Raw genomic sequence first — 14,501 nt, 5'->3', positions numbered from 1 at the left:
GTTAAAAGAAGTATACTGACTTTTTTTTCTCATGTATCCAAAACCTGAGGAAAAAAACAAAAAAAAGAGAAAAAAATCAGGAAAATGCTCAAGTTTCTTTCAGCAGCAGGAAACAGGGCAAAAGAGGATAAACCCAAAACCACGGGGACCCCACAAGGGAGCAGGGCAAGGACTCCAACCCCTCTCCCTGAGCAGCAGCACCAACAACAACTGAGTGGGACCCCCATTCCCAGCTCCCTGCACCGCTGAGGGGGGAAGAGGCACAACTGGGAAGGAGGGAGGGGTGGGGGGAAGGGGTTTGTCGGGTTTAGTTCTATTTCTCATTCTCCTGGTTTAATTCTGGCAGTAACAATTTAATTCACACGCCCACTCGGAGTCTGATTTGCCCGAGATGGTGCTCGGGGAGGGATCTCTCCCACTCCCCATCCCAACTCCCGAGCCCTCCGTTGGACTTTCCCTGCCCTGCCCGCTCGCAGAGGGAGGGAGAGCGGCTTTCGTGGGTGCCGCCCCCAGGCAGGGCCCCCGCACCCCCCGAGCTGTCCCGCAGTTCCCTCCTCAGCCGGCACGGATCCATTTGCTCGCAGAGCCCGGGCAGCATCTCGGCGGCTCCGCAGGGCACTCGCTGCTCCCTCCGGGCTCGCAGGGACCCCCCCGGCCTCCCCTGTGCCCCCCGCAGCCCCTCCCTGCCCATCCCCTCGGAGCGCCGAGCCCGGCGGGAACGGGAATGGAGCGGCACAGGCAGCGCAGCGAGGCATGACGGGAGTTGTAGTACACGGGAATCTCAACATGGCGCGGGGCTCCGGGCTCCGCCCGACCGCTGCAGTTCTGAACGCCGATTGGCTGCGAGCGGTGACGGGCGGGCTCGGTGGCCAATGGGAGTGGCACAGACGGAAGGCGGGACGTGGGAACACCGCGTGGAGCGGAGAGCGGCGAGTTTGGAGGGACTCGGTGCGGGTTTTGGGGGTCCCTCCTGACCCCCCACAGACTGCAAGACCCCCCGGCGCCGTGTTGGCCGTGACGGTGAAAGTCGAGAAGCCGGGTAAGCCCCTCCCCCAACCCCGGGACTGCCGTGAGGTCCCTCCCAACAGCCCCCCAAAAACCCCACTGAGATCCCCAAAACCCCCCTGAGATCCCGAAAACCCCACCTGAGACCTCCAAAACTGCCCCAGGATGCCCCAAATCCCCTCCTGGACCTGCCAGACCTCCTGAAAACACCCCAGGCATCCCCTCAAAACCCCCAGACTCTCCCAGAGCCCCCTAAAAATTCTCAGCCCCACCCCAAACACCCCAGAGAACCTCCCAGAGACCACCAAAACACCGCAGGGACCCCTCTGAACTTTCACCCAGACTCTGTAAACCATTTCCAATCCCCAAATGACCTGCCTGGTTAGGGGGAAAGGGTCACACCCTGCAGGCAGTTCTTCAGCTTTTGGGCACCTTTTCGAAAGTCAAAGCCAAGACTTTGGAGAGTCAGAGGTTTGATTTGGAAATATTGTAAATCCTTCAGTGTTTGAAAAGAGGAAAACATGACAATAACCTGGGCTATGGAAAGTGTCCCTGCCCACGGCAGGGCTTGGAAAGGGATGAGCTTTAAGGGGCCTTCCAACCCAAACAATCCTGTGATTCTGAGAATTGAGCTTGAGGAATTAGTTAAAAAACAAACTCCTCCTCTGGCCTTGGATCCATTTCCAACACCCCTGCTAGTTTAGGGCTGCTTTAGAGTTGGATTAATGCTGGTTTAAAGCTTATTTGGGGCTGTTTATGGCTCGTTTTAGAGCTGGGTTTAGGGCTGGTTTAGTGACACATTAATGTCAAAGTTTTCAATACCTGTATAAATACCAAATTATTTTTCATGTACTCTCAGCACTCAAAAAGTCAATTGGATGCATTAATTTCTCAGTATTATATTCTATTTTCTAGTGCTTTACAATAATATTAGATTTATATCTTATTAGAACTGCTACAGTTCCTCACCCCAGCTGAAAGCACTAAAAAGTGTGGCATTAAAAACATTCCCTCCACATTTTGGAATGGTGTCTCATACCTGTAATGTGCCAATGGAAAAGGATAATTGAGGGACTGAGTTCCAGTTTAACTTGCATATGATAAGAAGAAAGCCTAAAAATATGTGTGTTCTGTCCCAGGTAACTCCAACCATGAGAAGATCCAGGGTGTAAATATTAATTAGGATTAATCAATCCTCAAGCTGGACACCCAATTACTCCTTACAACTAAGAGAAAAAACCTCAGTGGGTAAAAGCTGATTCACGAACTGTAATTTTAGACTTGGAGTTTGAAAAGTTCTTTCTATCCCAGGAAAATGTGAACAGCTGAGGGTGTGGCTGATACAAGTTATTCCCCCAGTCCCACATCAATATTGAAATAATTAAATTTAAAAAATTCTGTTACACTCCAGGTCGGTCAAAACAGGCCATGACCAAACTCACCCATGCAAAGCTTTTTGGTTATAAAAGCTGGTAGAAAATGGGAGATTTATGTTGTATTATCGACAAGTCCATGTTTGTTTCCTGGGCAAACCTGGGACTTTCTGCTCCTCTGGTGCTGCTCTGCCCTCAGCCCTGGGCTTGGTGACCAAAGCAATAAAGTACCAAGGGAGATCAAACTGGTGAGCTGAGGGACTCCAGATTTTGCTGAGACTTGTCCCAAAGATCTCAAGGAGAGTTAAGGATTATTTATCTCCCAGATAAATTTGGGCACTATGTTTTTGGTAACCATTACTGTCAATCTTTTCACTACCTGTGTAAGTACCAACTTATTTTTCAAGTGCTGTCATCACTTAAAAAGTAAATTTTATGTATTAATTTCTCCAAAATTTTTTATGATTTATTATAGCATTTCACAGTATTACTATAATTATATATTTTTATAACCTGCAAATCAGCATTCAGAATTTCACAACACCCAGAAAAAAACCATTTGCAATGAGAAAAATTATTATTTCCTCCTTTTTTTTTTCTTTTTTTTTTCCAGATCGCTGAGTACTTTTTATTCAGGATATTCAGTCACTATTTTCTTTCCCCACCAGACTTGTCCAATATATTTTTAATGACTAAATCACTAATTTTGTTTTATCCACTGTTTGTGTCACCCCCTACATGTTTCAGAACATTATTTTTCGTATTTTCTCATTCTTTTGATACACAAGTAAAGCTCAGTGCAATTTTCAGTTAGTTCAAGGCTTTGTAAACTAGATAATGAGAGCTACTCTGAGAGAATTGCCTTTAAAACTGTGCATTTCTGATGGAAAATTAGTACATTCTTAATTACATTTAAAGTTCCTTGAGCAATTGTTCCAGGGAGGGTTCATGGGGATTCCAGGCTGAAACCAGACACTGTTAAAGTTCAAGCTACAAACCTGTCTCAGTGTACACAAGATGTTTCTCCTTCAAGGCCCAATTCCTAATTAGAAGTTCTTGTTTTCTATCACTTGGCAGGTGGCAAGGCCAGACATGGACCAAAAATAATGGCATCTCATCACACCCTAATACACAGGGGTGCCCCCTGTGCAGGCTCTCCCTTTTGCCCACTCCCCCCTCTCCAGCCTCTCAGAGGTCCCCCAGCTCTGCTATCACCCCTCTCTGCTCCTCATCTCTAGAAGTCACCAGGCATCTGGTGTCCGTGAAAAGCTCCAAAATGATGAGATTCAGGCAAAACCCTCTCAGAAATACTAAAACTGGAAAACATCAAGATTCAGCCAAAACCCACTCTGAAATATGGAGATAAAACCAAAAAATCCCTCCCAGAAGTTCTCTTAGTTAGGTCTTTCCACTTTAGGGTTCTGGGTTTCCTGTTTCAGCTTCTGGGGGATTCACGTTTATTAGGACCGGCCTGTTCTTTTAGCTTGGCAGGTAGACCCATGTTCTCAGCTCGGCAGGTGGACCTGTTCTTTTTGTTAGGGACACAACCATCCAGCAGATACTCCCAGTCTAGCAGATAGACCTGTTCTCTCCATTGGGTACACCTGTTGTCTCCAGCGGTTAGACCCGTTCTCTCTTCTGGTTCACTGGGTAGAACTTTCAGTGCGGTGTGGAGACCTCGCTGGGTGGGGTGGATAGACCTGTTCTCTCCATTGGGTACACCTTTTCTGTTTCCCAGTAGGGCAAGTAGATGGCTCGCCCTTTCCAGCTGGTAGACTTCTTCTCTCACAGTCCACCGGGTATGTTCTCTCCATCCCTCGAGTAGACCTGTTTGCCTTTAGCCCTTTGCATCATGTTCTCCCAGTGGGATGGGGGGTCCAGGGGTACCCTGTGCTCAGGAAAGGGTTCCAGGGGTCCCTGATATCGAAGAAAGGGGGTCTTGGGGTAACGGCACCCAGAATAGGCAGAAAAAGGGATTCAAATGGTCTCCCACTGTTCTAAAAAGGGGAGGGTGTGAGGTCTGGGAAATGCAGGAGTGGGGGTACCAGAGTCAAGAAAAAGAGGGGTGTAGGGGCTGGAGGAGGTGGGATGCCAAGGAAAGGGGCTTCAGGAGAGTATTGGTGGAAGATAAGGGGGTGCAGGGGCATCCCAGTGCCTGGGAATGAGGGATCAGGAGGGTTCTGAGGTAAAGGAAAAGCAGGACTGGAGGTGGGGGGAGGTGGTTGGAGGCCGCAGGTTGTGTCTTAAATATTGCAGACATAGCTTAAATATTGTGTGCTTAAATATTGCAGACATAGCTTGGGTTCAAAATGTTTTCCCCAACAAAACTTAAAATCTATATTACCCCTTAATAAAAAAATGATGTTTATTATTAATTAAGAAATTAGTAAAAAAATGCAGAGAGAGAGGGAAATAAGAACAGTTAAAAAAAACTCTAAGAGTACTTTTTAGAAGCAAAGAAAAAAGTTTACCACCAAACCCAACTTTTTCTGCCAAGCTATTTTGTGTGTGTGTGTGTGTGAGAAGCGATGTTGTCTCTGTTCCTGTAGGCAGAGGTGTGGAATGCAGCTCTTGCAATGCAGATGTGCTGCTCAGTCTGTGCTGCTCTCCCTTGTGCAGCAGGGCTGCTCCTCGCTCTCTGCAGGGCTCTCGGGCTCCGTGGAGCTGTCGCTCACGGGCAGCAGCGGCGCAGCCACCCCAGGGTGAACAGGGCCAGGGCTGGGTCAGCAGGAGCAGAACTGACGCAGGGAGCAAGGCAGAGCTCAGCTTTCTCCTCAGTCTGCAGGGGCAGGCAGGCAAGCAGCTTGGGTGGTGAAGGAGGAGGGTAAGAAGGTGAGATGGGTGAGGCAGGGGGGAGGTGGGAGAGGTTCTTGGCTGTGGTTCTCTCTCTCCATTCTCCACACTCCCTACGCAGCAAAATTCCAAGGTGTTCTTTGGGAGTTTTTATGGAGTCCCAGAAAGCTTAGACATTGTTTCTACACATAGCTTGAAAATTTCATAAAAGCAGGAAACAGTTTTAGCTCAGTTATTAGAAGAAGAGGATGTTTCTGTGAGTTCTCATCAGGCAAGAAGTTTGGTTGAATTTGCTGCCATGACTTGCAGGGAGCTTTGTGAAAGGCTTTGGCAGGTGTTTGTAAGAGAATTCTGGCTTTCTGTGGAACTGCTGACAGAAAATTCTTGGAAAGGATGTTTATGACAGGGAAACAATGGGGGAATAATATTTCTTACATTTCTCAGTTATTGGAGTATAACAGATGAGAGGGAAAGAGGAGGCAGGGGGTTCGTGGTGTCAAAGAATGTCAGTCTGGGGGTGAGGTTATGTGGGCTGGCTGGAAATGGGGGCCTGAGGGTCCCTGGTGTCAAAGAAAAGGGGGATCCAGGGCGTGGGAGAAGCAGGATGGGCAGGAAAGGGGGCAGGAGGATCCTGGAGTCAGAGAAAGCGGCGTCTGGGAGCTGGAGAACAGGGAATGGCCACACAGGGGGTCCCAGAGCCCGGGAAAAGGAGGTGCAGAGGGATCCTAATAATAATAGGGAAGAGAAGGAGAAAACAATGGGATGGGGCTCCAAAGTGCCGATTTCCAGAGGCAGAAAAGGGGGGAGAGGGTGGGGAAGTGTCCCCAAGGAAAGGGATCACAGAACAAATCTGCTGTTCAGGGCCAGACCAGGGACTGGGAATAAGGACTTTGGTAATTCAGGGCGGTGGGAGGGGGGTTTCCCTCCCCCTGCTGCCCATCCTGTGCTTCCCAGAGCCCAGTCACTCCCAGTATGAGCCCAGTCACCTCTAGTATGAGCCCAGCTGTTCTCACTATATCTCAGTTGCCCACAACATGATTCTAGTTGGCCCAGTATGACCGTGATCTGTCCCAACATGGTCTCAGTGCCGCCCAGTAGCACCCAGTATAGACCAAATCACTCTGACTTGTTCCCAGTTCCCCATGTGTGGTCTCAGTATTCTGCTAGCATACTCCCAGTCACTCCCACTGTGGTCCCAGTCACCCCCAGTATGGTTCCAGTGACTTCCAGTGTCTGCCAATATGGTGTTAGGATGATCCCAGTTGCCCCCAGTCTTTGCCAGGAGGAACCCAATGCTCCTGGAACACGTGGAGGACCCACCCAGAGGAAGGTCCCTCCAAGTTCTGTGGCTGCAGGAAGAACCCCGAGGAGCCGAGGGCCCCCAGAGCCACCCCAGGCAGTAGAAGGTGGTCCCACAAACCCTCCTGCTGCCCCCTCGTGTCCTCCAGCTGTGGCCCAGGTCGTCCTAGTGTTATCCCAGTTGCCTTCAACTTGGTTCCACTTGCTTCCAGTATCAGCCCAGTATCATGCCATTAGCTCCAAGTGTGCTCCCAGTTTTTTTCCAGTCATGGCCGGTATGATCCGAGTCACTCCCAGATAGTCTCATTATGATCCCAGTATGACTCCAGTGTGCATCCAGTTGTTTGCAATATTAACCCAGTTCCCCCCACATGCTTCCAGTTGCTTCCTTTTACCCCCACTATGGTTCCACTCACTCCCAGTATATCCCAGTGGAGGGGTGGCTTTATATGTTAGAGAGTCTCTTGACTCTGTTGAACTTGAGGTCAGCAGTGACAAGGTTGAGTGTCTGTGGAGCAGAATCAGGGGGAAGGCCAACAGGGCTGACATCCTTGTGGGTGTCTGTTACAGGCCACCCAACCAGGATGATGAAGGAGATGAATTATTCTACAAGCAGCTGGCAGATGTCTCAAAATTTCCAGCCCTTGTTCTTGTGGGTGACTTTAACCTGCCAGATACCTGCTGGGAGCTCAATACAGCAGAGAAGAGGCAGTCTGGGAGATTCCTGGAGTGTATAGACAAGAATTTCCAGCTTCAGCTGGTAAATGAACCTACCAGGGGTGGGGCTCCTGGACACCTGCTGTTTGCAAACAGAGAGGGGCTGGTGGGAGATGTAGTGGTCAGACCCTGTCTGGGGCACAGTGACCTTGAAATAATAGAATTTTCAATACTCAGGGATGCAAGGAGGGCCATCAATAAAACCTCTATGCTGGGCATCCAGATGGCAGATCTCAGCCTGGTCAGAAGACTGGTCCAGAGCATACCCTGGGAAACAACCCTCAGAAACAAGGGGGTACAGGAGGGATGGATGTCCTGCAAGAAGCAAGTCTTGAGTGCACAGGACCAGCCTGTCCCGGTGTGCCGAAAGGGAAGCCAATGGGGAAGACATCCATCTTGGTTGAACAGGAAGATTCTGAAGGAAATCACTGATAAAAAGAGAGCGGACTGAGTGTGGAAAAAAAGGGCTGGCTATTTAGAAAGAGTTTAGGAACATAGTTGGGTACTGTAGCAAGAAAATGAGAGACAAAAATGCGATTCGATGTCAGTTTGGCTACTTCAGTGAGGGATGAGAAAAATGCTTCTGTAAATATGTTAATAGGAAAAGGAGGGACAAGGAAAACCTCCATTCTTGGTTGGACTTGGGGGGGAACATAGTTACCAGAGATGAGGAGAAGGCTGAGGTACTTAACACCTACTTTCCCTCAGTTTTCACCAGTAAGACAGGTTATGGAGCAGATCACCCTGAGTGCAATCACAGAGCACCTTCAGAATGGACAAGGGATTAAACCCAGCCAGAATGAGTTTAGAAGGGGCAGGTCCTGTCTGACCAACCTGATCTCTTTTTATGATCAGGTGACCCACCTGGTGGATGAGGGTGAGGCTGTGGATGTGTCTGTCTGGACTTCAGCAAGGCCTTTCACACTGTCTCCCATAATATAATCCTGGAAAAGCTGGTAGCCCATGGCTTGGACAGGTGTCCCCTCTGCTGGATTAGGAGGTGGCTGCAGGGTCAAGCCCAGAGAGTGCTGATGAATGGGACTGCATCCAGCTGGCGGCCAGTCACCAGTGGTGTCCACAGGGGTCTGTGTTGGGTCCAGTCCTGTTTAACACCTTTATTGATGATTTAGATGAGGGGATTGAGACCATCATTAGCAAATTTGCTGATGACAGCAACTTGAGAGGGAGTGTCGACCTGCTGGAAGGCAGGAGGGCTCTGCAGAGGGATCTGGATAGACTGGAGAGATGGGCTGATTCCAGTGGGATGAGGTTTTACAAGGCTAAGTGAAGGTCCTGCCCTTTGGCCACAACAACCCCCTGCAGCGCTCCAGGCTGGGCACAGAGTGGCTGGAGAGCAGCCAGGCAGAGGGACCTGGGGGGACTGAGTGACAGGAAGCTCTACATGAGCCCACAGTGTGGCCAAGAAGGCCAAGAAGGCCAATGGGGTCCTGGCCTGGATCAAAACTAGCGTGGCCAGCAGGCCCAGGGCAGTGACCCTTCCCCTGGACTCTGTGTTGGTGAGGCCACACCTTGAGTGTTGTGTTCAGTTCTGGGCCTCTCAGTTCAGGAAAGAGATTGAGGGGCTGGAGCAGGTCCAGAGAAGAGCAACGAGGGTGGTGAAGGGACTGGAGCACAAGTGCTGTGGGGAGAAGCTGAGGGAGCTGGGGCTGTTTAGCCTGGAGAAGAGGAGGCTCAGGGGAGACCTTACCACTCTGTACAACTCCCTGAAAGGAGGTTGTAGCCAGGTGGGGATTGGTCTCCTCTCCCAGGCAACCAACAGCAGGACAGGAGGGCAGGGGCTTAAGCTCTGCCAGGGGAGGTTTAGGTTGGATATCAGGAAAAAGTTGTTTCCAAAGAGAGTGGTCAGGCATTGGAATGGCCTTCCCAGGGAGGGGGTGGATTCTCCGACCCTGGAGGTTTTTAAGGTGAGACTGGACGTGGCACTGAGTGCCATGATCTGGTGATCAAAGTGGGAATGGATTAAGGGTTGGACTTGATGATCCCGGAGGTCTCTTCCAACCCAACTGATTCTGTGATAACAGAGCAGGGATGGTGGCAAGGCCCTGTCTTGGTAGAGGCAGAGCACAGGCCCAAGGTGAAGAGCAAAAGAGACAGAAGCTCCACCTCCTTCTCTTTTATACTTCTTGATGCTTCTTGATGATGTCAGATATAATGAAATACCTCTTTGGTTGCTTAAGTCAGGTGATGCTTGTCCCTTCTAATCTCTGTCACATCCTCTGGGCCTGATGAATTGAGGCCTGGCAGAAACTGAAGCTAAAACTACCACACCCCATTACATTCTATTCTCAGGCTCCATTTCTATGATATTTCAGTATAGATTTTACACACTGAGAAATGACTTAACAAAATTCCAGGGATCTTGCTTTCAACTCGACAGATCCTGGGACTGAGAGGATTCTCCTCAAATAATATTTTGGGTGTCACTGGAGTGCTCAGTGGAGCATCTGCAGTTTTGTCCCACCTCAGTCATCAATAATTGTCACCAAATGTCATCAGGAGGAAATGAGACCCTCCATTCCCCCCTTTGGAGTGTCTGTGAGCGAGACAGTCCTTTATTCTGGGCAGAGACAGGGAGAGAATCTTTCCAGCTCCATACAAACCCTTAGAAGGCTTTTCATGTATTTATACATTTTATCAACCAAATTAACCTTTATCTTAATCTTCTAAGATAAAGTAAACAAACTTTCACAGAGAGAAAGGACTTCACAGTATGAATCTATGAGATTCAAAGTGAAGACATTTTATTTCACACAGCACATGGTTTATATAAGGGTTAGAGGTACATCTTATTGGCTAAAAGGTCTCACCCCAATACCCTAGAACTTCTAATTGGTTAAAATCCTATCTCTCACAAGTTCAGTGTTTGTATTAACTCATCCCAATGTTTTGAGGTCCATGTCTGGAGATCAGGAAGGCAGTTGAGACGCTCTCGTGAAAACACTTGCAAGGAGTGACCGTTTCCTAACGGACAAACAGCAGGTGTGTGTCCTTGGAGGCTGAAGTATCAGCATGATTCTCACGGAGCTGAAGCAGTTTGGATTGCTCAGAAATTAACTTTTTGCAAGCAATCTCACAACACTGAGGGGACCCCGTTCCCAAACAAACTTCCTGCCAGAGCATCCTGTTGGAGCCCGCCTGCCGTAAAGGTTCCTGCTGTTGGGCTCGTAGCTGCCTGCCAAAAATCATGTACAAACCTTTTGGAACACTATGAAAACTCAGAGGAGGCACCTTGAGAATTCAGGGAGGGAAAAGGAAAGAGAGCAAACTGGTTACCATAATGGAAAATCTCTCCCTAATTCCCCCTCTCTCACCTCCTTATGAGGACCTGACTTTGCTCAGCCCAGAAAGGCTAAAAAACACCTTCTGAATAACAACTCTACATATCTAAAGACAGCATTCCAAGCCTCTTGGGGCCAGAGATATCTGTCACAAGCGTCAGAGAAACAGAAGGAAAAAAAAAAGGTAGAAACTGTTTTCCCCCACAGGGTATCTCAGCAAAAAAGTAGGTTCTGCTGGTAAGTATTTTCTTTGCTTCTAAAAGCAACCTTGGCTTTTCCCCAACCTTTTTGTATCTCTCTCTGTACCTCATAACTCTTCACCAGACTGCAACTGCCAGCTGCACCCACAGGTTTACCACTTTGGACTTTTCCTTTGGACTTGGGGGAGCCACACAGGGTTCAGCACAGAGGCTAACAAACCCCTTTGTGCTTGTGCCCCAGGGGGCTGGGTTATACTTCTGAGGTTTTGTGGGTTAAAACCAATTTTTCTCTTTCTGCCATTGCATTTCTTGTAATATTTTCGTTAAGTTGTAACTCTGACTTATAGTCTGCCTTGTGTTGCGTTCATTTCTCCTGCCAGTTTACCTTTAAACCAGCACAGCTCCCCACTTGGGGCTTCCACCACCCTCTGGAAGGATCTGAGCTCTGACCACTACTGGGACAGGACCACAGACACCACTGGATGAGGACCACTGGCTTGACTGCCTGTCCCAGCAGCACAGCCTGACTGCAGTGCTGACTCTCAAGGTTCCTGCCAGGGTTTTGGGGTGTGGGGGAGGTGAATCCTATGGAAGGGGGGCCATTCTGTCTCTGTGCTGTGGCCATGTGTGTTTTATGGGAGGAGGAGGCTGGGCACTAACTTGACTGGACAGAGTGGGCTGGGCTTGGGAAGTTTCTCTTCCTGAGTTTGTTTAGCCCAGTTCATGAGTTGTTTTCAGCATTTCTTCTTGTTAAAGAGTTCGGGTTTTTCCCCCTTCCGTTTAGATGTATTTGTTCACTTTCTCTGCATTGCAGAAAACTGAGTAGGAAATCCCAGGCAGGAGACTTCTCTCCACGATGACTCCCCTTTGGAAATTATCTTAAACTGAGACACTGGTGTCTTTCTAGAGATAGATTTGAGAGTAGAAACCCACAAGCAATGTGCTAACATGTTGATTTTCTACCCCAGAAAAGGATTTCTCCTTTCCAAACCTTAACAGGATGCAGGAAGAGGCTGCAAGAAAGAGGAAAATGCCCCGGGAGCCCCAGGCAGGTGAGGAGGAAGTCAGTGCCCCTTTTTTCCCTCTCTTGTGCTGCATCTTCCAGCCCAGCATGGCCCCGGCTGCAGGACAACCCCGCTGCCAACGCCGTCCTGCCGGGACCGGGTTTGGGGGGATGTCCTTGGCCTTCCTTGTGGGCTGGAGGCAAATGCCCTGAGTGTCCTTGTTCCTTCCTGCCCCAGGCCCTGAGCTGAGCACGGAGAGCATGGAGGACAAATCCCCCCAGCAGAACTTCACGACAGAGGCTGTTTTGAACAGTGCCACAGTGCAGGAAGTCACTGGGGAGGAAAAGCCACGGCGATCCCACAGGAAGAGGAGCTCCAAGCCAAGCCCAGAGATGTCCGAGGAGGAAACACCCAGCGTGTCCGGGGAAGGCACTCAGAGATTGAGCCAGAGCTCTGACCTGGTGGTGCAGCAGCAGCTTCACACCAGGGAAAAGCCATACAAGTGCCTGGAATGTGGGAAGAGCTTCATCAACATCTCCCACTTTAACTATCATCAGCTCATCCACAGAGGGGAACGGCCTTACACCTGTGGGGAGTGTGGGAAGAGCTTCAGAGCGAGCTCCCACCTGATCCATCATAAGAAGATCCACACTGGGGAACGACACTATGAGTGTTCTGAGTGTGGGAAGAGGTGTCGGACCAGCTCGCATCTCCTCAGACATCAGCGCACACACACGGGGGAGAGGCCCTTCCCCTGCACCGACTGCGGGAAGAGATTCAATGACAACTGCAGCCTCATCAGGCACCGTCGTATCCACACCGGAGAGAGGCCTTATCTTTGTTGGGAGTGTGGGAAAAGCTTTAGGCGGAACTCTGAGCTTCTCATCCACCAGATGAACCACACTGGGGAGAGGCCCTACGAATGTTCCGAGTGTGGGAAGACGTTTCAGACAAGCTCAGCTCTCTACAGGCATCAGCGCATACACACCGGGGAGAGGCCCTTCCCCTGCACCGACTGCGGGAAGAGTTTCAATGTCAACTTCAGCCTCATCACCCACCGGCGTATCCACACTGGAGAGCGGCCTGACAAGTGTGATGAGTGTGGGAAGAGCTTCAGCACCAGCTCTAACTTGACCAGACACCAACGCACCCACCAGTAAGGGAAGCCCAGTTCGTGCCCCAAATGTGGGAAGAGCTTTGTCTGCTGCTCCAACTCCATCACTGACCAGCAGAGCCACATTTTGAACAGAACTCATGAACCGCATTCCCAGTGATCCACGTTAGGAACACACCTGGCTTGTGTTCTCCTCATCCTCCTGGTTCTCTGTGGGCACTTGAATTTACACAGGGGGAGGAACATCCATGGTGTCAAGGGTTTAGTTAGGCCCAGATTTAGGCTTTGTTTTCTAGTGCAGGCCTTGGACAATCAGCTGACTTGAACCAGGTCGGGCCAGTTGAGTTCTACAGACCAATGATATTGCCTACCATATTCTGACATGAACTCAGATAGAAAAAGAGAGGGAGGAGGGGTCTTCCTTCTTCTTCCTGCTGGATGAGCAACGACTTGGGGTGAAAGTCAGAGCTTCTGGGGACTAACCGAGGCCCTCCAGCAGTTTATTATCTTTTCTAGGGAAGTAGAATTTTTTTCGTATTTCTCTTGCTACCTTTTATTCTTTGTGTGTAGTTTGTATTTTATTTGGGTTTTACTTTTTCTCTCTATTCTGTTTAACATACGATAATCTACTGAACTATGGTCTGTTGTTTGTTTGTTTAGGTTTTTTGGGGGTGGGAGGAGGAGGGACTTTTCCTCTGAAATGCTTAATTGGCATTTTGCTAAGTCAGAACCATCCCACGTGGGGACAGAGACTGATGTGTGAAATTCATTGGGAAGGGGGATTTGCTGACTTTTGAACATAAAAATCTCCCCTGCTCTCACTTAGTTCTTCTGGTGGCCAAAAGCAATCCTGAATGGCGTTTGAGATATTTTCCAAACTAAATAATTCTATAATTCTAATTCTCTAAAGGCCACCCAACTCAACCCCATATACATTCACATGATTCGGGTTTTTTGTGGTTTTTTTTAAATATTTTATTTGATTCATCTCCATCTCTTAAAATCACCTGAAATTGAAGTTTAAATAAAGAGATCTAACAAAGACATCTAAATTTCCATCATTCTCTTGGGAATTCAGGCAGGAATTTTTGGTTTAAATAGATATTCAGGAAGATTTCAGGGTTCTGTGGGGATTTGGGGGAGTTTTCTGCAAAACTGGAGGTGTCCAGACCGACTGACATTTCTCCATCATTTTGCAGTTCAATATCTGAGAGGGATTGATCTGTCAGCTCATAACACCTCCGTCCCACCCCCAAATGGCTCCATGCTACCTTGAAATGACTCAATCCCATCACAAAATGGTTTAATCCAATTTCAATCCACTTAGGGGGAGTCACCAGCAGGAGAAGGGATGCTACAAATCCAGGGAGAATGGGATAAAATTGCGAGGGCTTGGATGCAAATTGGGAGGGTTGGGATGGGACTTGAAGGGGAATGGGATGGGATTTGGGAAACATGAGATGTGGTGTGTGGAAAAACTGAGGGAGCTTCTGTGGTGCCCCCCTATCGTGAGGAGGGTAATGTGAGGGAGTGTGGGGGACATGTGACATCAGCACTTGGAGTGGGAACCCACAGAGATGGACAGAGGGAGCTCTTTCTGAGGGGATCCTGCTGCTTTGCAGCAGTTCAGGGGCCTTTAAATATCTTTTAAGGGTTTGCTTCCTTTTCTTGGGCTAAGTTGACCCTCTTGCAATCAG

The 14,501-nt window shown here is 49.0% G+C and overlaps 2 protein-coding genes across 2 annotated transcripts in view; one reads left to right on the top strand and one right to left on the bottom strand.

Annotated features, from left to right (window-relative positions):
- LOC139684162 (uncharacterized) overlaps nucleotides 1-14,501 on the top strand; it is a 1,455,962-nt gene that overhangs the window by 661,778 nt on the left and 779,683 nt on the right. The window contains 1 exon segment of the mRNA XM_071579763.1: nucleotides 12,161-12,780. Coding sequence (XP_071435864.1) covers nucleotides 12,161-12,780 — 620 coding nt within the window.
- LOC139684161 (uncharacterized) overlaps nucleotides 1-14,501 on the bottom strand; it is a 1,434,678-nt gene that overhangs the window by 701,926 nt on the left and 718,251 nt on the right.

This window comes from Pithys albifrons, chromosome 33 (assembly GCF_047495875.1).
Source record: "Pithys albifrons albifrons isolate INPA30051 chromosome 33, PitAlb_v1, whole genome shotgun sequence".
NCBI classification, from domain to species: Eukaryota; Metazoa; Chordata; class Aves; order Passeriformes; family Thamnophilidae; genus Pithys; species Pithys albifrons.
The sequence above is the reverse complement of the archived record's forward strand: the minus strand, read 5'-3'. Positions and strand labels throughout refer to the sequence as shown.